General features: G+C 34.7%; 1 protein-coding gene across 4 annotated transcripts in view; it reads right to left on the bottom strand.

Annotated features, from left to right (window-relative positions):
- Positions 1-25,782, bottom strand: part of NT5C2 (5'-nucleotidase, cytosolic II) — a 115,494-nt gene that overhangs the window by 65,323 nt on the left and 24,389 nt on the right. For all 4 annotated transcript variants that reach the window (XM_074295481.1, XM_074295480.1, XM_074295479.1 and 1 more), the window contains exon 2: positions 24,372-24,487. In XM_074295481.1, the coding sequence (XP_074151582.1) occupies positions 24,372-24,472 (101 nt within the window). In that variant the 5' untranslated portion in view covers positions 24,473-24,487. The remainder of the gene's footprint in view (positions 1-24,371; positions 24,488-25,782) is intronic.

A 25,782-nucleotide genomic window follows, 5' to 3' on the forward strand; every position in this document is an offset into this window, starting at 1 on the left:
AGTTTTAATTTCATCATCTGAAAATTGTCTGTTCATATCCTTTGAGATATTATTTTCTTGGTGAATTTTACCAACTACTTTTAAAGAAAGAAGATATTATTTTCTAAGTGAATTTTACCAACTACTTTTAAAGAAAACATATGGATTATAAATATATATTTCGTTAGTTGAGAAAGCTTGTTGCTAAGTTGATTTAAACAAATGTGTTGATAATAAGCTTATACAACTAATTGTGGTTCAGTCATTTCAGTCATATTAACTTTGATCCTATTTGGAGTTTGCCATTTCCTTCTTCAGCTCATTTTATAAATGAGGAAACTGAGGCAAATAGAGTGAAGTGACTTGCCCAGGGTCACACAGCTAGTCAGTGTCTGAAGTCAAATTCAAACTCAGATCTTTCTGACTCCCAGCCCCATGATGACTCTCTATTTTACCATCTAGCTGCCAGAGATAAGGACTAGGCCCTGTGGTTTCATTGATGCAAAGGATTCATTTAATGCAAAAGACTCCCTCTACCAGTGCATATCAGCACCTTCTCTGAAATTTACAATCCAAGAGAGTTACCTATACACTGAAAGATTAAGTTGTCCAGGTCACTCCATCAGTATGAGAAAGAGCTAAGACTTGATCTTAGATTTCCATGATTCTAGGGCAGCTTTCTTTCCAGAAAGAAGGAAATGCTACCTCTGCTCTAAATCTCTACGATTTGACAGTACAAGCACTAGAATGAATCTGATCAACAATGAAGATTCTTCATTATTATAAGTTTTCAATTCAATATAATTAGAGATTTTTCCACAAAGGAACATAATTCTAACTATAATTGAAGTTAAGGAAACCACAATTCATTCCTAAGACATAAAATGAAAATATTTAATATATTTCAACATATTTATAATAAATATATTTGTTTGATGGGAACTATTCCCTTAAAAGAAGCATGGAATTGTGGCAAAGAAGACAAGAGTTCAGTATATTATTTTTGTTCAGAATATGGTTTTTTTTGTTTGGTTGGTTGGTTCTCTAGGGGGGTTTTGGAAGCAGTCGGGATTGTAAGGGCCTTGCCAGGATTGTGCATGTCTAAGGCTGGATTTGAACGTAGATCCTGGGCTGGTATTCTACCATACCAGCTGCGCCACCTAGCTGCCTCCTCAGGATGTGATTTTTAAAGGAATACTAATATGGTTAAGTTGTGAACAATGGGTCTGCCTACCCATAGAAGTTTCATCTGGGAGTTGTCCTTTATAATAAAATTATTATAAATAAATAAATAAAAATTATAATAAAATAAAATCACAAGTCCAATCCCTATGCCTTTTAATATAAAACATGAGACATCAAGAAGAGACAAGGAGTAAAACAATATATTATGCTAATAAAACATTGGGAAGGAAGCCACTTAACTTTTCTAGGCCTCGGGATCCTCAAGTATAAAAAGAAAGGGGCTGGACTAACTGACCTCCAAGGCAGGTCCTTTCCAGCACTAATCCCCCAAGTCTGAGCAGACCAGAACTCTCTTCCATTCGCACAGGTCCTGTACCCTCACCTGTCACTGCTTAGGAATGCTGACAGCATAAAAGCATTTGAATGACATACAAACAAAAACATTTAACGCTCACAGACACCTGTTAACTCCTAATGCCCCTTGTTATTTTTACAGTGACATACCAGGCCCACATCGTCAAAAAATATGTCTGTTACGGCTCTCTTCAACAATGAGATGATTCAAATCAGTTCCAATTGTTCAGTGATGAAGAGTCACATATACCCAGAGAGAGGCCTGTGGGAACTGAATGTGGACCACAACACTTTCTCTTGTTATTTGCTTGCATTTTGTTTTCTTTCTCAGGTTTTTTTTCCCCTCTTGATCCAATTTTTCTTGTGTATTAAAATAACTGTATAAATATATATTAACATATATTTTAACATATTTAACATATATATTGGACTACTTGCCATCTAGGGGAGGGGATGGGGGGAAGGAGGGGATAATTTGGAACAGAAAGTTCTGCAAGGGTTATTAATGTTGAAAAATATCCATGCACATGTTTTGTAAATAAAAAGCTTTAATAAAATGTTTTTTTTAAATGCCTGTTACATACCCAAAAACCTAGAAAACTGTCACAGCATGAGGGAGACCTGCATTCACTTATTGGATATGTGACCATGAGCAAATAATAATTTCTGAGCCTTAATTCTCTTATTTCTGAATTTCCCTTACCAATATTCATCCAGTCACCAACTTTGAAACAAAATGTCATCTTCAATCCTTCATTTTTCCTCAACCTCTATCCCTCATCCAATCTTCTGGCCACATCTTTCTTCTTGATTCCAATTCTACATATCTTGTATTCATCTTCTTCTTTCCAATGATTCAGCCACCATCTTAAACTTAAGTACCACTGTCTAAAACACTGCCTTAGACTCTTAATCAATCTCCTTGCCTCCAATCTATCCCCTCTCCAATTCTCAAAATACAAGTCTGACCATGTAACTCACCTTCTCAGGAATCTCAAATGCTCTCTTGTTGCCACTAAGATCAAATAAAAAAGTCCTCTTTCATTTAAAGGCATTCATGAGTCAACCTCATCTTTCAGGACTGATTACACATTATTTTGCTTTACCCACCCTACAAACCAGCTCAAGTGGTTACCTCTCTCCCCGTCATATCACACTCCTCCCTTCTTTCTACCTCTGCACAAGTGACCCCAGGCCTATCCCCATCCACAGCTCTGAATCCAAATTTATGTCAAGTGCCTGTATCCACAAATCTCTCAACAATTCAGATACTGGTCGCTCCCTCCCCAAAATTACCTTGCTTTACTTTGTACATGTTCAATCTATTTATATGTATATATGTTATTTCCCCTGGAGAAAAAAAGTAAGCTCTTTATGAGTTTGTTTCAGTTTTGTTTCTGTACTTCTAGTACCTGGTACTATTAGACCTGGCACTTAATAAATGCTTGTTGATAACACTTATAACTATCTATCTCAGGGAGCTGAAGCAAGGAAACCTTAAAGGGCCCTGAAAATATGCGTCCTCTCTAAGAGGACTATATTATACTAAATTATAAACACAGGATGAACATAGTTTCTATCCAAAACCAACCCAGAAAGGCAAAACTGCTTTATTAAAGCCAATATAATGTCCAAAATTGAAAAATTAAAGATTAAAAAAATAAAAATCAGTCCTTTTCTGCACAAATCTCAAATTCAAACCCTAGAGACTTGATTTTTTTTTTTTTTTTTTTTTTTTTTGCTGAGGCAATTGGGGTTAAGTGGCTTGCCCAAGGTCATGCAGCCGGGAAATGTTAAGTGTCTGAGGCCACATTTGAACTCAAGTCCTCCTGGCTGGTGCTCTATCCATTACGCTACCTCACAGCCCCAAAGATATTAGAGCCAAAGATATTATATCATGTGATATAAAAGCAAATCTCAATTAAAAAATAAGTTTGAAGAATTACTTACAAGCAACCATATTTTTTAAATTTCATGTAGCCTTTATATAGCACTTTAAGGTCTGCAAAGCACTTTACAAACATTATCTCATTTGATCCTTAAAACAACCCTGGGAGGTAGGTACTCTTACTATCCCCATTTTACAGATGAGGAAACTAAAACTAAACAAGGCTAAGTGATTTTCCCAGGGTCCTCTATGCAGCCAAATTTAAATGCACATCTTCCCACGTCCTAGAACAGCTGAGTAGTGCTGGCCCTGGAGACAGGAAGATTCATCTTCCTGAGTTCAAATCTGACCTTGGACATTTAGTAGCTGGGTGACTGAGCAGGCCATTTAGCCTCAAATGAGCTAGAGAAGAAAATAGTGAACCATTCCTCATATCTTTGCCAAGAAAAGCCCAAATGGCGTCACAAAGAGCCAAACACAACTGAAAATGACTGAACTTTTCTACTCCATGGCGCCACTACATAGTCAGATCCACAGGTCTATTTTAGGGCTTTAAACAAGTATGCTCAATTCCCTGAGATTTGAGAGGCAGCTAAATAAACACTCAACAAGTATTTTTAAAATGTGGAGTCTGATGAGTGATAAGGTCTCGTGGGCACTCTGGTCTTTGATTTTGATTTTAAAAATTACAAAAAGACTCACAGACATGGCACTTTTGAGGACTTGCAACCAAAACATTAAACCAGGAAAAGCATATTGTAGTTAAAAACAAAAAAAGTTAATTTCACATTTCAGTGGATAGACCACTAGGTCTGAAATCAGTAGTAAGACCTGGGTTCAAATCCAGCTTCAGACACAAACTAGTTGTACGACCATGGGCAAGTCAGTTTAACTCTGCCTCAGTTTCCTTATCTGTAAAAATAATAGTACCTAACTCAGGATTGTGGTGAAGATCAAATGAAATCATTGTAAAGAGCTTAAAGCACAGTAAACACTACATAAGTATTAATCTTACAAATTATGAGGAAAATGCCAACTTCACAATCTTCAAGAGATATTTTTACCAACCAAAACCCAGTATAAATTAAAATGTAAAATTAAAATATCTAATTTCAGCATCTTGGCCTTAATGTTGAAAACTGGCAAAAAGCTTATTTGTTCCATTCAAGATCTTGAAAAGGACAATTCTCTCTCTCTTGGGTTTAAACACTTCATTACTTTAGGTATTAAGCCAAAAACCGTAAAGGAAGCCTTCCAGTGCACCTCCACAAAGCACCTAAATAGCTTAAGCAATTTCTTGGCCATTAGCAAAACTGATGGAGTATAGATGCAGATTGAAGCATACTTTTTTTTTTTTCACTTTATTATTCTTGGGAGTTTTGGTCTCTTCCTTTGTAACATGGACAATGTGGAATGTTTTATATAACTATATAAAAATCTATCAAATTGTTTCCCTTCCCAAAAAGGGGGTGGAGAAAGAAGGAGAGAATTTGGAATTCAAATTTTTTTAATGGATGTTAAAAAATTTTTATTTACAACTAAGATAAAACTATGGGTTGAGAGCCAGAGAACCCTGAATTCAAATCCTCCCCTCAGTCACTTACTATTGGATCTTAGTCTCAGTTTTTTCATATGAAAAATAAAGTAGGTAGACAATATTTTCCAAGCCTTTTCTGCCTATGAATCTATGATCCTATGAACCTCAAAAATTATATCTTTACTAAGTAGTAATATCTAGTTAAGAAAAAAAATCAAACACATCAGTTAAAATATAATGTGTTTTCAAAACAACAACCTATAGTAATCCCCAAAATAAAGGTGTAAAGGTGGGGTCATCCCATTTAGGGGATCAGAAAACAGCTCAGTTGCTCAGGAGGTGTGAACAAGGCCTGCAAAACTCCCTAGAGGCCGGATTTCTCAGCTTGGACTGACTGAAGGAGTTGTTCACACCTTCTAGGCCAATACAAAACTATCTAGCCACTTGGAACTAGCAGACTTGGAAAGTCCCACAGCAGAGAAATGGGAACCTCAAGAGGTGGTAGAAAAGAAATGGTGGCGCTAAAGCAATCACCAAGAATGGCCAAAGAGAAAGCAGGACTAAACTATTTATAGAGAAGGGAAAAATCTGAGGGCTACTGACCCTACCTTCATCTGGGAGAGCAAGACTGGTGAAAACCATCAGGATTACTCACCCCATCAAGGATATGGGGTTCCCTTATAGATACATTTCCAATAACCTAAAATTTTCCTCAACTACAAAAAAGAAAGGCTAAAGATAAAAACAAATAGAAATTAAAGTAGAGCTCCCATCCTCTGCCTAAATGTTAACCATTCACCTAACTGGGGGCTTGGAGCAATTATGATTGTGCTCTAACCTTTTCATTTAATATAAATTCCATAAATTGGCAATGGAGTGAACCCTGTGAACACGAGAGGCTATTATAAGGCAGCTATGTTTAGAATGAGCTAAATATTGTAAACAGGGTGTTAGAAAAGTTAAAAAAAAAAAAAAAAGCCACAGAAATGTAAGGCTGTATCTGAAAAACAGGATTAAAAACAACAAACAGGCCCGTAGTATAGTTACAAAGCACTTTTCCATTGTTTTGTTGATCTTTTCAACAACTCACTGAGCAGTGATTAGAGACAAGGAAACTGAAGCTCAGTCAAAAAGACTGAACTAAAATGCTTAGCCAGTCCCATGCTTGAGTTTTCTTACTCCAAGAGTCTAGTTTTTTTTTCACCACACTGAATTTCCAGATGAGTATGAGGTTGAGGAGGCAATTAACAAAACAGGATATTTCAAGAGACCAAAAACCCAATTCTATAGTGAAATTTTTTAAAAAGTAATCACAAAACATACAAGCCTTGGATTTTACAAATCAAAGTTGTTTTCATTGTTTCCCAATACATAATTCTCTTCAAAAAATATAACTCAAAAAATAAAATAAAATAAGATTCAAAATCTAAACACACACACACACACACACACACACACACACACACACACACACACACACACACAGAAAACAGGAACATGGGTGGAAATTTAAAAAGAACATTTAGGCTTAACATCAGGAAAAACTTTCTATTAGATGGTCCACAAGTGGAATGAGCTGCCTTGATAGGTAGTAGATTTCTTGAAGATCTGGAAAGACTTCCTAACCACTTGTCTAGTGTATTACAGAAAAAATACCTCTTCTAGAGATTTCTTCCATTTGTCAAATTCTATGACATTAATGTAAGAATGAGGGTCCACATAACCCTCTCCCTATTAATAAAATCACAAAAACCCAGCTCAGCTACCTTGATTGAATTAAACATATAAAATAGCTATGAACAAGTACTTAATGTGAGACTATAGAATTTTATCAAACCATTCTCCAATCGATAAATGGTCAAAGGATATGAACAGACAATTCTCAGATAATGAAATTGAAGCTATATCCACTCATATAAAAGAGTGTTCCAAATCACTACTGATCAGAGAAATGCAAATTAAGACAACTCTGAGATATCACTACACACCTGTCAGATTGGCTAAGATGACAGGAACAAATAATGATGAATGTTGGAGGGGATGTGGGAAAACTGGGACACTAATACATTGTTGGTGGAGTTGTGAAAGAATCCGGCAATTTTGGAGAGCAATTTGGAATTATGCCCAAAAAGTTATCAAACTGTGCATATCCTTTGATCCAGCAGTGCTACTACAGGGCTTATATCCCAAAGAAATACTAAAGAGGGGAAAGGGACCTGTTTGTGCCAAAATGTTTGTAGCAGCTCTTTTCGTAGTGGCTAGAAACTGGAAGATGAATGGATCACACATACACACAATGGTTGGGTAAATTATGGTATATGAAGGCTATGGAATATTATTGCTCTGTAAGAAATGACCAGCAGGATGAATTCAGAAAGGCTTGGAGAGACTTGGATGAACTGATGCTGAGTGAAATGAATAGAACCAGAAGATCGCTGTACACTTCAATGTTGTATGAAGATGTATTCTGATGGAAGTGGATATCTTCAACATAAAGAAGATCCAACTCACTTCCAGCTGATCAGTGATGGACAGAAACAACTATACTCAGAGAAGGAACACTGGGAAATGAATATAAAATATTAGCACTACTGTCTATCTACCCAGGTTACTTACACCTTCGGAATCTAATACTTAATGTACAACAAGAAAATGGTATTTACACACATATATTATATCTAGGTTATACTGTAACATATGTAAAATGTATGAGATTGCCTGTCATCTAGGGGAGGGAGTAGAGGGAGGGAGGGGAAAATCTGGAAAAATGAATACAGGGATAATGTTATAAAAAAATTACTCATGCATATATATTGTCAAAAAAAATGTATAATTATAAAATTAATTTAAAAAAAAAGAGAGACTATAGAATTTTAGCCTTGGGAGAAAAGGTACACAGGAAACATGTTAAAAAAAAGAAGTCAAATTATTTATTTTAGATTATATATTAAAGCCAACAAGCCAGTTAAAGTTGGTCATTCCAGTAATGAACCAGTTCAGTAGAAGACACTAGTTTGAGAGTTGGAAGTAAAGGCCCTGAGAAAACTTACTCTTCTTCCTTTCCCTCCCCTATTCCCCTAAGATCATCATCAGGCAGGCAGCAGCTAGGACATCCAGGTGAGATCAAAAGAGGCTGAACCAGTAGGAAACAAGTAGCTAAGAGTGAGAGTCACTCAAGGAAAGGCACTTCAGACAATGTTGCCCCTCAAATAGAGAGGGGTGCCAACTACAGATTTAACCAAAGTACCGTCCTTGGCACCCGGCAGAGAAGCACACCTAGCCAAGGGGATTCTTGAGGCTTCTGGTAAGCTGGAGCTGGGAGGTGCCCCTTGGCCACAGGCACTCTTGTTCTTTGTACCTCCGTGATAGAACATGTCTACTCCAGCATTTGGGGCTGTTCTAACTATCCTACTCTTCATGACATCAATGTGGAAAAAATAAAAACTTGTAATTAAATATGACTTATTTGTAATGGGAAGCATCCTGGTAAAAGGCAGTAACTGACAAAACCCAGGACTACCTGCTCTGGGAAAATGGTTCACCAACAGGATAGAGACTGGAGAAGGAGCCCCAAAAGATATGTCTGTATGTACACACACACACACACACACACACACACACACACACACCCCAGTAACACTGCTGATAACAGCTAACATGTATACAGAATGTCCTGTACCAGGCCCTGCACTAAGTGCTTTATGAGGGTTACCTCCCTGGATCCTTACAGCACCCTGGGAGGCAATGCCATCCCCGATGGGGGTTCCAAGTTCACACTTCACAGAGGCCTTCCTTCTAATCCATCGTGTCTTCCATAGGAGCAGGACTAGCCATAAAGAAAGGTCTCAGCTGAAGAAGCTGCCTCTGCTGGCACAGACTTAGGCTGCCCCGAGCACTGAGAGCTTAGGTGACTTGCCCAAATTCATACAGCCAGGATGTGCCAAAGGCAGTGGGCCTTCAATCCAGTTCTATGAGGCCATCTTTTCTATCCACTATGATACACTATCTCCAATTCTATTTCATGTTACAAAAATTTAAATACATATCTTCTCTCTCCTACCAAACTATACAATCTTTATGGAAATAAGACTGGGAGTCATTTATCTTTACATCATTTCATTCTTCAATAATCCCAGTGCCTTAACACCAAGGAAGCAAAGGATGGTTGGAAGAGAGCTACTCCTAGAGTCACAAGACCCAGGTTTAAATCCTACTCCTGATAGTGTGTTGAATAGAATTTTGTGACCTACAGAAAATTATCCTCTCTGACACTCAGTTTCCTCATCTGTAAAAGAAGGGTTGGTGTGAAGAAAGTGCTTTGTAAACATAAATGTAAGTTATACTATACACATGTGCTTTAAAAATATTTTATTAGGTGGCACCGTGAATAGAGCACCAACCCTGAAATCAGGAGGACCCGAGTTCAAATTTGGCCTCAGTCACTTAACACTTCCTGGCTGTGTGACTCTGAGCAGGTCACTTAACCCCAACTGTCTTGGGGGGGGGGGAAATATATATATATATATATATATATATATACATATATATATATATATATATATATATATACACACACACAAACTAAAATTGAATTTAAGAAAATTAGATAAGAGAATACTATAGGATTAGATGATATGTACATTGCCTAGAATTGTGGCTGGGAAAATGGAGAAAGATGATAAAATCTAAGTGATATTTTAGTGAATAAACTTCATTTCATGGCTGGCTGATTATGCTGGAACATTGAAAATTAGCTTTGAAGTTATAGGTCTGAGGAATCAAAACTAAATTTTTTTCTTAATGAGCATATAAATACATAAAACAAGCACATGACTTACAATTTAGGAGTAGAGATATGTTTGTTTCCTTTTTCTCTCCTCACTTTCCAGAGTTTAAAATGTGAAAAGATTTGCCTGCATCAAATTCAATGATAATATTTATATTTAGAAGAGGTAACATGGTGTAATGGAAACATCATTCCACTGACTTTAAAAGTTGGAATACTTTGAGTCACAAGTAACATTTACCAGTTTTAAGACTTCAGGCAAATCATCTAGAATCTCTGTCTCAGTTCTTCCATCTGCAAAATAGATATGTCAATAGACTATCTATGAACATAGTGTTTCTGTGAGGTAAATGCTCTATAAACATTAAAATGCTAAATAAAGATGAACTGTATCGCTCAAAATAAGGAAAACAAAAGTCTCGCTTAACTAATAAGAAGAAATCCCAAAGAAAACTCTTTGCTTCAGATATACAAGAGAATTCTATCATACCTTAAAAAAAAGAAAGATAGAAAAAAGAAAAAAAAATGAATAACAATACTATGGTTTTTGTTTGTTTGTTTGTTTGCTGAGGCAATTGGGGTTAAGTGACTTGCCCAGGATCACACAGGGAGGGAGTTTTAAGTGTCTGAGTTCATATTTGAACTCAGATCCTCCTGACTTCAGGGCTGGTGTTCTATTCACTGCGCCACCTAGCTGCCCCATATAAAATTTTTTCTTTAAAAAATAGCAAAGAACGACTCAACTTCTTTTAGGAAACAAATATAATCCTGCTACCTAAAGCATGAAAGGATAAAGCAAAGAAAGAACGAAATCATACAAACAAGCTATATACATAATATATTAAAAATGAGCACTAAAGGGAAGACAAAGAATTAAGAGGGATCTATAAAGGCTTTCTATAAAAGGTGGGATTTCAACTGGGACTTAAAAGAAGCCAAGAGTCAGAGATGAGGAGGGAGAGTGAGCATGCAGGCATGGGGGACAGCAGGGAAAACACCTGGAAGTGGAAAAGATGAACTATTTTGTAAAAGACCAAAAAGAAGCTTCATGTAATTAGATGTCAGAGTAGGTGGGAGTGGGTCAAAAGAAAGACTGGAAAGGCAGGGTTGACCAAGTTAGAAAGGGCTTTCAAACGCCCAATAGAGGATTTGATATTTGATTCTGGAGGTGATGGGGAACTTTAGTGAATCAAGAGTGACACAATTCGACCTGTTCTTCAAAAAAGATTCCTTTGGTAGCCAAGTGGAAATGCAATGATGAGAGGAGAAGCTTTGGCCCCTCTATCCTCCAGACCATCTCTAGGCAAAGAATAGAAACAGTAAATGTAAGGATTATATAAGAAAAGCACACTACTACTAGAGTGGAGTTTGGGACTGGTCCAACCTTTATAAAAATGATTCATAGTTATGTTAGAATAGAACCCAAATTGTTTGTAAAATTTGCCCCAGTAATAAAACCACTACTAGGCATATTCCCTGAGAAAGTCTAAAGCAGAGGAAATGGTCCTTTGTATGCCAAAATATGTGATGGCAATTTTTTTTTGTGATACCAAAAACAAACAAATTAAAACAATCTAGAAATAAAGCAGAAGAATGAATAAATTATGATAATGAATATAAGATTCCATAAAAATGAATATAGGGAATTCAGAGAAATTTTAAAAGAGTTTTATTAACAGAGGGAAGGTTAACTACAGGAATGTAATATTTCATATGCTGTTAGACATAAATTGATATATTAGTTTGTTCTGCTTAACTACTTTTTTTTATCAGTGGAGGGACTAATAATAGAGATGAGGGTAATGTTTTTTTTTTGGTTTTTTTTTTAATTATTAATATTCTTTTTTTTTTTAATTTTTATTATATATATATTTTTAATAATATTATCCTTTGTATTCATTTTTCCAAATTATCCCCCCTCCCTCTATTCCCTCCCCCCATGACAGGCAATCCCATACATTTTACATGTGTTACAATATAGTCTAGGTACAATACATGTGTGTAAATACCATTTTCTTGTTGCACAATAAACATTAGAATCCGAAGGTACATGCAACCTGGGCAGACAGATATTAGTGCTAACAATTTACATTCACTTCCCAGTGTTTCTTCTCTGGGTGTAGCTACCTCTGTCCATCATTGATCAACTGGAAGTGAGTTGGATCTTCTTTATGTTGAAGATTTCCACCTCCATCAGAATACATCCTCATACAGTATTGTTGTTGAAGTGTACAGTGATCTTCTGGTTCTGCTCATTTCACTCAGCATCAGTTGATTTAAGTCTCTCCAGGCCTCTCTGTATTCCTCCTGCTGGTCATTTCTTACAGAGCAATAATATTCCATAACCTTCATATACCACAATTTACCCAACCATTCTCCAACTGATGGACATCCATTCATCTTCCAGTTTCTAGCTACAACAAAAAGAGCTGCCACAAACATTTTGGCACATATATGTCTCTTTCCGCTCTTTAGTATTTCTTTGGGATATAATCCCAGTAGTAGTGCTGCTGGGTCAAAGGGTATGCACAGTTTGATAACTTTTTGGGCATAATTCCAGATTGCTCTCCAGAATGGCTGGATTCTTTCACAACTCCACCAACAATGTATTAGTGTCCCAGTTTCCCCACATCCCCTCCAACATTCATCATTATTTGTTCCTGTCATCTTAGCCAATCTGACAGGTGTGTAGTGGTATCTCAGAGTGATCTTAATTTGCATTTCTCTGATCAGTAGTGATTTGGAACACTCTTTCATGTGAGTGGATATAGTTTCAATTTCTTTCTCTGAGAATTGTCTGTTCATATCCTTTGACCATTTATCAATTGGAGAATGGTTCGGTTTCTTATAAATTAGGGTCAGTTCTCTATATATTTTGGAAATGAGACCTTTGTCAGAAGCTTTGTTTTTAAAAATATTTTCCCAATTTGTTACTTCCCTTCTAATCTTGTTTGCATTAGTATTATTTGTACAGAAACTTTTTAGTTTGATGTAATCAAAATCTTCTATTTTGTGATCAATAATGATCTCTAGTTCTCCTCTGGTCATAAATTCCTTCCTCCTCCACAAGTCTGAGAGGTAGATTATCCTCTGTTCCTCTAATCTATTTATTATCTCCCTCTTTATGCCTAAATCATGGACCCATTTTGATCTTATCTTGGTATATGGTGTTAAGTGTGGATCCATATCTAATTTCTGCCATACTAATTTCCAGTTTTCCCAACAGTTTTTTCCGAATAATGAATTTTTATCCCTAATGTTGGAATCTTTGGGTTTGTCAAAGATTAGATTGCTATAGATGTACCCTTTTTTGTCCTTTGTATCTAATCTGTTCCACTGATCTACCGGTCTATTTCTTAGCCAATACCAAATGGTTTTGGTGACTGCTGCTATATAATATAGCTTTAGATCAGGTACACTTAGACCACCTTCCTCTGAGTTTTTTTTCATTAGTTCCCTTGCAATTCTCGACCTTTTATTCTTCCATATGAATTTTGTTGTTATTTTTTCTAGGTCATTGAAATACTTTCTTGGGAGTCTGATTGGTATAGCACTAAATAAATAGATTAGTTTGGGGAGTATTGTCATCTTTATTATATTCGCTCGGCCTATCCAAGAGCACTGAATGTCTTTCCAATTATTTAAATCTGATTTTATTTTTGTGGCAAGTGTTTTGTAATTTTGCTCATATAATTCCTGACTTTTCTTTGGTAGATGGATTCCCAAATACTTTATACTCTCAACATTTGTTTGGAATGGAATTTCTCTTTGTATCTCTTGCTGTTGCATTTTGTTAGTGATATATAAAAATGCTGAGGATTTATGTGGATTTATTTTGTATCCTGCCACTTTGCTGAAATTTTGAATTATTTCTAGTAGCTTTTTAGCAGAGTCTTTGGGGTTCTCTAAGTATACCATCATGTCATCTGCAAAAAGTGATAGTTTAATTTCCTCATTTCCTACTCTAATTCCTTGAATCTCTTTCTCGGCTCTTATTGCCGAGGCTAGCGTTTCTAGTACTATACTGAATAGTAATGGTGATAGTGGGCAACCTTGTTTCATTCCTGATCTTACTGGGAAAGGTTGCAGTTTATTTCTATTGCATATTATGCTTACTGAAGGTCTTAAATATATGCTCCTGATTATTCTAAGGAATAGTCCATTTATTCCTATACTCTCAAGAGTTTTTAGTAGGAATGGATGTTGGATTTTGTCAAATGCTTTTTCTGCATCTATTGAGATGATCATATGGTTCTTATTAATTTGATTATTAATATGGTCAATTATATTAATAGTTTTCCTAATATTAAACCAGCCCTGCATTCCTGGAATAAATCCTACTTGATCATAGTGTATTATCCTGGAGATGATTTTCTGAAGTCTTTTTGCTAATATCTTATTTAAGATTTTAGCATCAATATTCATTAAGGAGATTGGTCTATAATTTTCTTTCTCAGTTTTTGATCTACCTGATTTAGGTATCAGTACCATGTCTGTGTCATAAAAGGAATTTGGTAGGACTCCTTCATCCCCTATTTTTTCAAATAATTTATATAACATTGGGGCTAATTGTTCTTTAAATGTTTGGTAGAATTCACATGTGAATCCATCTGGCCCTGGGGATTTTTTCCTGGGGAGTTGATTAATAGCTTGTTCTATTTCTTTTTCTGAAATGGGACTATTTAAGCAATTTATCTCCTCCTCTGTTAATCTAGGGAGCCTATATTTTTGGAGGAAGTCATCCATTTCACTTAAGTTATCAAATTTATTGGCATAAAGTTGGGCAAAGTAACTCATTATTTCTCTAATTTCCTCTTCATTGGTGGAAAGATCCCCCTTTTCATTTGTGAGACTATCAATTTGATTTTCCTCTTTCTTTTTTTTGATCAAATTTAGAGGGTAATGTTTTTTAAAAAGCATTAAAAAACACTGAATTTGTTGTCACTCTACACTAGGAGAGCTCCAAAAGTCTTCTATTGCTCAGACCCACACCTAGATAAGGAACTTATACAGCTCAAACAGTAATCAAAATTTGCCCTGGATTCAATAACTAAGAAACACTGAAAATCTGCAATTCCCCAACCTAAACTATCCCTGAGATTCTGAAATGGCACAACACTCAATGCCCCAGAAAATGAGCAAGAAGACCAACTTGGACCTTCGGTATACAAGTGCCATAGAGTGTGGCCTTAATAGCAAGTCCAAATTGAGAAAGAAATCTGGAAGGAGAGCAAACAATAAAATTCTGCCATAGAAAGTTATTAAAGTAACAGAGCCACTCAAGATGTAATTCAAAAATTAGAGAATGACTCCAAAACATTTACAGCAAAGCCTCAAAGAAAAAACATAGCTTGAATACAACTTCAACTAGAATTTCTGGAAGAAATGAAATAAGATTTTTAAAAGATTTAAAAACTCTTTTTACAAATTAAATGAGAATGCAATGAAAATGAAAAAATGGAAAAGAAATAACAGCTATTATTGAAGAAAGAATTGGAAAGGAAATTAACACTTTAGAATAAGAGATATAAAACTTTATTCAAGCCACAAACTCCCTGAAAATTAGGATAAACTAAATATAAATCTATGGCTCCATGAGATAGACAATAAGAAATGCTCAAAGTCAAAAGATTTTTAAAAATAGAAGAAAATGTAAAGTAACATAGTCAATAAACATTTATAAACATGTTCCAGGCATTATAAGTACATAGCAAAAACAACTATATGAACAACAGAGTAAGGATAAAAAATAAATAAATATCACCAGACCACCTGAAAGCCATGACTCCCCCCCCACAAAAAAAATTTTTTTAAGATCCATATTTGACTAAATCATTTTTTAAAAACTGTTCAAATTTCTGAGAAGCAAATATTAAATGGAAAAGAAAGGACCCACTGGTTAACCTCCTGATAGAAATGAAATGAAAACACCTAGAAACATGATAGCCAAAATTCAGGGCTTCTAATTTAAAGGGAAAAAAAAAATATTGCAAGCCATCAGAAAGAAAGCATTCAAGTACTGAGAAGCCACAATTTGCAGTCATCACTCTAAAAGATCAGGGAAAATGGAAAAAGGATTATTTCAGAAAGCAAAGGATATAGAACTGCAGTTAAGAATATATTACTCAACAAAACTGAATAGAATTAGGCAAGGGGAAAATGGACCTTTAATGAAATCGACAACTCCTAAACATTCCTGTTGAAAAGACCAGAGATTTATAAGCACTTTGAAGTAGAAACACAGAAAGTTAAAAGAAATGTTAAAAAAAAAAGAAGAAGAAAGAAAAGAAAAGAAAAAGAAAGATATAAATGTGAACAAAAAATGATAAAGGATTAAACTGCATATATTCATATAAGAAGATGATACATGCGTACTCTTTGAAGCTTATCATGCTCAAGGGTCAAAAAGGAAATCTAATTAGAAAGAGGGCCTGGACTACACACCTGTCAGATTGGCTAAGATGACAGGACCAAATAATGATGAATGTTGGAGGGGATGTGGGAAAACTGGGACACTAATACATTGTTGGTGGAGTTGTGAAAGAATCCAGCCATTCTGGAGAGCAATTTGGAACTATGCCCAACAAGTTATCAAACTGTGCATACCCTTTGACCCAGCATTGCTGTTATTGGGATTATATCCCAAAGAAATACTAAAGAGCGGAAAGGGACCTGTATGTGCCAAAATGTTTGTGGCAGCTCTTTTTGTAGTAGCTAGAAACTGGAAGATGAATGGATGTCCATCAATTGGAGAATGGTTGGGTAAATTATGGTATATGAAGGTTATGGAATATTATTGCTCTGTAAGAAATGACCAGCAGGAGGAATACAGAGAGGCTTGGAGAGACTTACATCAACTGATGCTGAGTGAAATGAATAGAACCAGAAGATCTCTGTACACTTCAATGTTGTATGAAGATGTATTCTGATGGAAGTGGATATCTTCAACATAAAGAAGATCCAACTCACTTCCAGTTGATCAATGATGGACAGAAATAACTATACCCAGAGAAGGAACACTGGGAAGTGAATGTAAATTGTTAGCACTACGGTCTATCTACCCAGGTTACTTATACCTTCGGAATCTAATACTTAATGTACAACAAGAAAATGGTATTTACACACATATATTATATCTAGGTTATATTGTAACATATGTAAAATGTATGGGATTGCCTGTCATCGGGGGGAGGGTGTGGAGGGAGGTGGGGGATAATTTGGAAAAATGAATACAAGGGATAATATTATTTTTAAAAATTACTCATGCATATATACTGTGGGAAAAAAATTCTAAAAAAAAAGAAAAAAAGAAAGAGGGCCTGGGAGTGATTCTGTTTATCTTTGTCATTTTAAAACAAAAATAGCAATGGAAGGTAAGAGAAATTATATTCTGGTGGGAGGAAGTGTATGGTAAGATCAATTATCTCACATAATAAACTAGTGAGGAAAAGAAAGAATACAAATATATACAAACACACACATACACATGTAAAAAGATATATTTCACTCAGGGAAAAAGGAGAGAAAGGAGAAAAGGGGAAGAGGAGATTAAAGTAGGGGCTTGTCCTAAGCATACACGAATATTTAGATATCTTTTGTGGCAAAGACTGAATCGGAGGAACTATCCACCAACTGAGCAATGACTAAACAAGTTATGGTATATAAATGTAATGTAATACTATTGTGATGTAGGAAATGATAAAAGGAATAGTTTCATAAAAACCTGCAGTGAAAATAAGCAGAGTCAGGAGAACAATTTATACAATGAGAATAATACTATAAAGACAAATTAACTTTAAAAGACTTGGAAAGTCTTATTAGCATAATGATCAACCACAATTACAGAAGCCTAATGATGTCGTTCATCCCTTTATACTTCACCAATAAATTTGCTTGGCTTTACTATATATGTTTATTTAACAGAAATTTTGTTTTTCTTTCATTCTCAATTGGGGTGGAGAGAGAAAGTGCTTTTTTTCTAATTAAAAAAATAAATTTTAAATTAAAAATTAAATATTTAAAAAATTTATATTTATAGACATATTATATGTATATATACATTAAAAAATTATTTATATTATGTTTTCATGGCTATAATGGTAGTTTCTTTGTAGCTATATATCCTAAGTGGCATATACTCAACAGGGCTATTCACTCATCTTTATCTTAGCCATAAATCTCACTTTGTTCTCCATTTCTAAAATATCCTTATCTTTGTTCTGGACATGAATATACCTTAATGATCATGTATATGCTATTTGAAGATAGTGCTTTTGTTTTAACTGACTATATGTTCAAACCAATTGTATCCCCAAGAATATATCTTCTAACTTCCAGAGAATAAAGCTTTGGGAAAAGGAGTGGACCTCAGTTTCTAAGTTGACTACATATAAAAGATAAAAGAAAATTAAGAAGATAAAGGAATAGTAAGGAATATAACCTGAATAGATAGACTCTTGAATAAAACAGTAGATAAAGAAATAAGGCAAGGTAGAAGAGAAAAGGTAAATGGAGGAATAAATGGGTTAAGCAAATTGATGAATGTATTGGTGGTAAAGGAAATGGGTAAAACACGGATAAAAAGATTGATTTTATAGAAGAAATGACTATAGCCATAAAGTTTTACTGAGAAGTAGTAAAGGAATTTGAGCGACATGGATGAGGCATTTTGACCTGATAACTAGCTATAAACATTTTTTAACAGGAGATTCCGATGAAAGTAAAAACATTCACAAGAAATAACCAGAAATATCAACCATTATGGAGAAGAGAAGACACTACATAATGATTTATACTGAGTGTGTATTTCTGCCAGTCAAATGACTTATCTGTGTAAACCAATCTCCATTCCAGAAGAGAAGAGAAAGCATCCTCAAAGACTACCTCTCCACAGAGAGAGTTTGAGGATCCCTCCATTGTCCATCTCTTTAAAGCTAAAGGAAGGGATAGCTAGATGGTTCAATGGATAGAGCCCTAGAGATAAAGGTAAAGGAAATACACAAGGAGGGATGAGGATGGAGAGTTCTTTCTCTTGCTTATTGCTGGCAAGATTTTTGCCAAAATCCTCCTTAATAGGCTAATCCTTCCCTTGAGAACCAGTGTGGCTTCAAAAAGGGCCAAGGAACAAATGTTATGGGTATTTGCTGCCTAACAAATCCATGAGAAATGACAGGAGTAGAACAGAGCTCTAAAAACAATGTTTATTGATGTGCCCAAGGCCTATGACACTGTTAATCATGAAGGCTTATGGAAAATTATCTCAAAAATTGGTTGCCTAGAAAAATTAATCAGTATTATATATCAGTTTCATAAGAAAATGCTTGCCCAGGTTCTAGATAATAAACAATCAGTAAAATAAGGCTATGTGCTTGCTTCCATGCTTTTTAGAATGTTTTCAGCTATGTTGTCAAATGCCTTCAATGAGGGCAAATATGGAATCAATAGTAAATTCTTCAACTTGAAAAGGCTACAAACCAAAACTAAAGTGGAGGGAGTGTTAGTGCATGATTTTTTGTTTGCAGATGATTATACTCAATGCAGTCTCTGAAGCCAAGATGCAAAAGTATGGATTGATTTTCTGCTGCTTATACTAATTCTGGCCTAACACCACCAAGAAAATATGGGTATTCCATCAGCCAGCACCACACCATCCATATGTGGAACCATCAGTTATAGCAAATGGATTTTTGAATGCTGAGGTTAAGTTTATTTACCTTGGCATATACTTCCAGAAATGGACACTTTGATAATATGGTTGACACACACTGCCAGAGCTAGCTCAGTGTTGGGGAAGCTCAGAAGGAAAGTGAGAGAGAAGAGGTCTGACAACCAAACTAAAGATCTGCAGAGAGAGCTGTTGTGCTGACCTCATTATTGTAGGCCTGTGAAACCTGGACAGTCTACCAATGCCATGCCAGGAATTGCTTCCATGTGAACTGTCCTAGAAAGATTCTGAAGTTTACCTGGCAGGACATGACACCAGACACTGAGGTCCTGTCTCAAATTAAACTGTCAAGCATTCCAACTCTACTGCAGAGAGAGCAACTCTATAGGGCTGGCCACATTGTTCAGATATCAAATGTACACTTGCCAAAAGGATTATTTTACAGAGAACTCACATAGGGCAAGAACTCACAAGGTGCTCAGAAAAAGTAATACAAAGACTCTTAAGGTCCCTCTTTAAGAGCTTTAAAATTGATTGTATGATATGGAAAACATTGGCATAGGACTGCCCACTTGGCATGACCTTATCAGAGAAGATGCTGTGCTCTATTAGCAAAGCAAAATTGGATTAGCCCAAAGAAAATGTGAGATGTGCAGTTGAGGAATCTCTCCCAACTGTTTGTAGGGATTATTTGGGGTTTTCCCTTAAGGCAATTGGGGTTAAGTGACTTGCCTAGGGTCGCACAGCTAGGAATTCAGGTCCTCCTGACTTCAGGGCTGGTGCACTATCCACTGTGCCACCTAGCTGCCCCTATAGGGACTACTTGTGTCTGACTTGTGGCGGAGCATTCTAAGCTCTTATTGGTCTGATCAGTCAACAACAGGACACACAACTCTAAAAGAGTGATACTACTTTTGGTCTTCTTCAAGAATGATGATCAATAACCAACCAATTAGAAAGAAAGAGGCTCTTAAAGGAAATAACTCTAAGGCTTCAATCAATAATGAGGAGGGGGGAGAAAGGTATCTATTTAAATTGAGAAGAAGAGACCTAAGCCTTATCATAACAGCTGAAAACGTTAGCATATTAACTCAGAAAAAAAAAAAAAAAAAAAAAAAAAAGGAAAAGGAAGATTGTTCAAATGAGCCTAATAGCATATTTAAGGCTTTTCTTGAAGAGAAGAAAGCTGGATGCCCTGAGGATAAAGAAAATGTTTGTCCTTCCAAGAATGTTATAATTAAGGTTATCTGCAAAGAGATTATCTACTAAAACTAAAAGAAAGGAAGAGCAGTAATGGTAATTGCCAGCTTAAGAATAAAGAGACAGCTATTTCTACTAACAGTAAGGGAGATCTATTATTTTCTAAAGCATAAATGAGAATTAGCCAAGACTTACTGAAATAAACAGGTACTATCCACCACTTGGTGTGATCTACTACAAGAACCTAAAAAGTTTTGCCAATGACTATGAAATTTTCAATAAGAAAAATTGAAGACCACAGAAGCACAGGTTTATGTAGGTAAGGAATGCAAATAATAATAATAATAATAATAATAATTTGGAAAGCTAGCTAAAAATCCGAGAACAGATTTTTCTAACATGGCATATAGCAAAGGGCTAACAGATTTCTGGTTAAAGATGAAAAACACCTAGCAAAGGCTAGTAATAATGTATTTGACAAGTGTCTTTTCAACTAATCAAAAAGTGTTGCATGAACTTTCTGATAAGGTTGATTTTAGCTAATGCTAATGCCACATGAATCAGAAAACAGTTTTATTATACTTAAAAGTATAGCACACCCCATTAGCAGTTGATGTGGAATGTATCTTTCACAATTCACTAGTAATTTTTATATATAACATGAAATTTTTAAAAAGATGGCTGTTCATTACTGTGCAGCTAGCCACACACACACAAAAAAATCAAGTATGCCTGGTAAGAGAAATGTATATCATTAGCCATAAGAGAGAGATAAGGGATGTGTCCCTGTTAGTATTACTAATTCATTAAATTAAAAGAAATCGACCAGATAAAGAAAAGGAACATTCCAGAAACTCTGAAATCTTCCCTTTTTTTCTTTTTTAAAAGCAATTTTTTAAAATATACAAATTAGAGAAGACACTGAAGGACACTGAAAGAAACTGCTGCTGCAGATGGTCTGATGATTCATATAGGGTCATTACACAACAAAATGACCAATAAAAAACAATGCTTCTACCAAAAATTCGCTATCAACAAGAGGTTTAAACTAAAAAAGAAGGGGGGTGGAAAAGAAGGGGATGGTGGTGAAGAATATATTTTTCCAAAGCTAAATCCAATAGGGAATAGCTTCAAAAAAGTAAGAATAACAACCAAGGCTCAAAAATTCACAGAAGACAAAAGCCAAGAAAAGAGCCAGTAGTAAATCCCATAACTTCAAGCATCATACAAACATTTGGGCAAACAAGAGCATCTAAATGTTCTAACATAATGAAGAAATTTTTATTAGTTTATCACCAAGTTCTTTGTAAGACTGAATCAGGGATCAAGAGGAATATATTTTATTCAAAAGAAGAAAGGTAAAAGGAGTAGAATAGCATCTTTTGAAGAAGTCAGGAGGGAAAGCATGACAGAAAGTACATAAGTGAAGATCCAAGGAGTGAGAAAAGGAAATGATTTGTCAGTGGAGTAAATTGCAAGACCCCTGGGACAGAAAGAAGACATAGGAGTTTAAGAAAGACCACAAGTCAGAGAGCCATGATAAAGAAGTGATGGGAGACTTGAATTATCTAGATATCTGAGTGGCCCTCTGCCAAAGGCAAAGTAGGAAATAACTTCTTGTCCTGCCTTATAATAATTTCATCCTTCAAAAGGAAGAAAAATCAACAAAAAGAAACTCATTCTGAATCTGATTCTCACTAAATAAATAGGGAGGAAGTGAATGATAGAGTGGAAATTACAGCAACCTTGGGGGAAAATTACCACTCCATCTTACAATTTATGATAGAGAAGGAAAGGAAAATTGGGCACAGTGTGCCATGCATCATGGATTTTAGGAAAGCAATGGATTGAGAAGAGGGACAAAATCGCATAGATCAAAATACTTTTGGAGAAGTCAGGTGAGGATGGATAGAATATGCTCAAAAGACACAAAGGAAATAATTCCAAAGAAAAAGAAGAATGCAAAAGAGACTTCTGCGAATGCATAAATAATTCATCTACTTTCAAAAAGAAAAGTATACTGACTTCTTCAAAAGATGCTATTCTACTCCTTTTACCTTTCTTCTTTTGAATGAAATATATTCCTCTTGAGCCGTGATTCAGTCTTACAAAGAACTTAGTGATAAACTAATAAAAATTTAAGAAAGACCATGGAACAGAAAATGAAAACAAGTAATAATCTTGTAGAAAAAAAAATAGCATAAAAATACTAAAGCAAAGAATGAGCCAAAGCTAGTAAAAGAAGTTAATGACAACAAAAAAATTTGTTGGGGTTTTTTGTTTGTTTGTTTTTTTTTTCCAGTCATACTGGAAGAAAAAGATGGATCAAAAAAGGGTTAAAACTTTTGTTTAGAATGGATGGGACAATGAAAACCAATCATAGAGAAGAGCTATTTAATTTTTATTTTGCTTCATCTTGTTGATGAAGAAAAATAACTTTTACCCTGAAACTGACGGAACAAAAATGACTAACAGAAAATTGATACTCAAGTTAAAGAGACAGAAGCTGTCTCTAAGTCACTTGGTCCAGATGAACCACATTCTGCGGTACTGAAAGAACTGACAAGATAGACATGCCTAATTAACTACTGTCAGTGACATTCTTAATTATACTAGTACAGCCTATCCATGAGCAATTAATATTTCTCCAAAAATTTAGGTCTTTATTCGTATAAAATGTTTGTAGTTGTATTCACAGAGGTCCTATATGTCACGGCAGGTGAAATCCCAATTTTGTACATGCAACAGTTATTTTAAATAGAATTTCTCTGTCTAGTTCTCCCTGATGGATTTTAATGGTAATATAAAAAAAAAAAAGAAAGTGTATAGGGAGTCATACATTTTCCATTACAGTTAATATGTGATTTGTTTGGCTATTTATTTGTCCTGAGGGAAGGCTTTTGATTTGGGTTTGGTTTTTTTGTTTGTTTTTTTAAAAAGGGAAGAGGAGTTAGTGATATTAAAAAAAAAGGGGGGGGAAGATAATCTTTCCTAGTTCAAAGAGAAATAATGAATCATTTAAAAAAAACAACAGAATATCAGAAAAATTTTAAAAGATATGTATAAAATGATGCAGAGTGAAGTAAAAAGAATCAAGAGAACATTTTATGCTATAAGGCTGTAAACAATTTTGAAAGATTTAAGAACACCAAACAACACAAAGATCAACCATGATTCCAGAGAGCCACAGATGACATAGAATGATACCTCTCCAAACAAGTGTTATGGAGAATGAGAGACATTTCTAAACATAGCCAGTGTGGTCATTTGATTTGCTTGACTATGCATATTTGTTTTCAAATTTTTCCCATTTTTCCCCCCACATGAGATGAGAAGAGATAAATGTGTTAATTTTTAAAATTAATTTTAAAACACATAAAAGAGAACAGAAAAAGGGGGTATAAAAGCAGAGTGATATGTGAACTAATATATTAAATATGAAATATGTTTTAAAGAAAAGAGACTATAATAGATATTTTGTTTTATATGTGGTCCTCTCTTTTTTCTCTTCTTTGTATGGTAAAATGTTCCTTTTTTGTTTGTCAAGTTCATAATTATAAACAATATTCAAACACATATTATTATCCTAATTGTGCAGACAGAATAATACCTTTTTTTTAAATCTTTTTTTTTTTAAGACAGTCATTGATTTGGTAGAAATAGTTAATTAGGAATTACATCCTTAATAAGCATGATAAAATTCTCTAGTACCCGAAATCTTAGTAATCAATAATCCTTCTGTAAGAATACATAAATTAGCCTGGACCCAAAAACTCACCGGTGATAGGCTTCTCTCCGATACTTTTTCAGTGCATGCCTGTCCATGTTAGCTGGCATCTCTGCTGTGTTCTGTAAACGATCACTCCAGGAGGTAGTCATCTTTTTAAACAGATGCTGCATTCCAAGAAAGAAGAGTAAAAACATTTAGGATTGGTATCTCTTCACTATTATTTAATCAACACAACCTTGAAATGCCAATTTACTATTGCTTCAAAATGTAAATTCATGAAAAAAGCCTTCATGTATAGAAAACCACTCTCAAAATTATGAAAAGCTAACCCAGATGTCAGCAATGTTAGTTTTAATAAATAATTCGGAATGACTGCCAAATTATTTAAGCCAATTTTAGAAAATATACAATTAAGAACTTTATGTATATAATTTTTCAAACAATATTTTAAAAGGATTATTTGAAGCTACATATACTGATTGCAGAGTAATATAATTGTATACATATATGTCACTGTCATGTATATATATAATATCTGTAATCAACCATGCATTCTTTAACTCATCTAATTTTTAAAAATATAATAGACATTGGAGTACTAATATAGCAATATATTATATAATTTATGCTTTTTATTCTCCCTGTTTGCTTCTAAAAGGTTTTTTACACGATTTACAAAATCAAAGCATGTGCAAAATCAGACAATTAAAAATAAAAATATAACAAAAAAAAGTTGGAAAGAATAAGTAAAACTAGGCATCTAGGATAAACTAGATATCACAATTGAGCATTGAATTTAAAGAAAATCTGAGACATAAAGAAAAATACATTCATGTAAAGTTTTCATATGATAAAAGAAAACATGCAAATTTATTGGAAAAGAAATATATTTCCAGAAAAATGTAATGCTAAAAAAAATTGTTTTACAGTTTCTTAGCATATGAATATAGTAATGACAATATTTCCAACTATGGTTTTGCACAAAATACAGCAAATTCTCCAAATGGAAAATTTTCAAGTAGAACCTAGATAAACTGAAGGCCTAACATTTCAATTTGATTCAGTGAAGACATTTTAGTAAGAAACTAAGATAACATCTCCTCTTTCTGATGATCTAATACTGTGCTTTTTCCTTTTTCAGTGTATGTATAAGTTGTTTTTCAACCGGTGTTAAAGACTATAGCCTAGAAAAGAAGAATTAAAGCATCTCAAGCATTCATATTACTAGAATGAAGATCTAATTGAGGCAGTCAAGATTCTTAACTCGATGTACTTGTAATATGATATACTATTCTTAAGTTACCTCCCTAATTCTGAAGATATCATCTGTAAATAGCTTTAAATATGAAAAACTTTCACATACAGTTTATCACATGATTTACTAGTGTCTTGAAGAAAAGTTTGATGATTAAACTTCTAAGTTATCAATATAGCACAACTCTCACTAGTGCAGACCTTA

Source organism: Sminthopsis crassicaudata, chromosome 2 (assembly GCF_048593235.1).
Source record: "Sminthopsis crassicaudata isolate SCR6 chromosome 2, ASM4859323v1, whole genome shotgun sequence".
NCBI classification, from domain to species: Eukaryota; Metazoa; Chordata; class Mammalia; order Dasyuromorphia; family Dasyuridae; genus Sminthopsis; species Sminthopsis crassicaudata.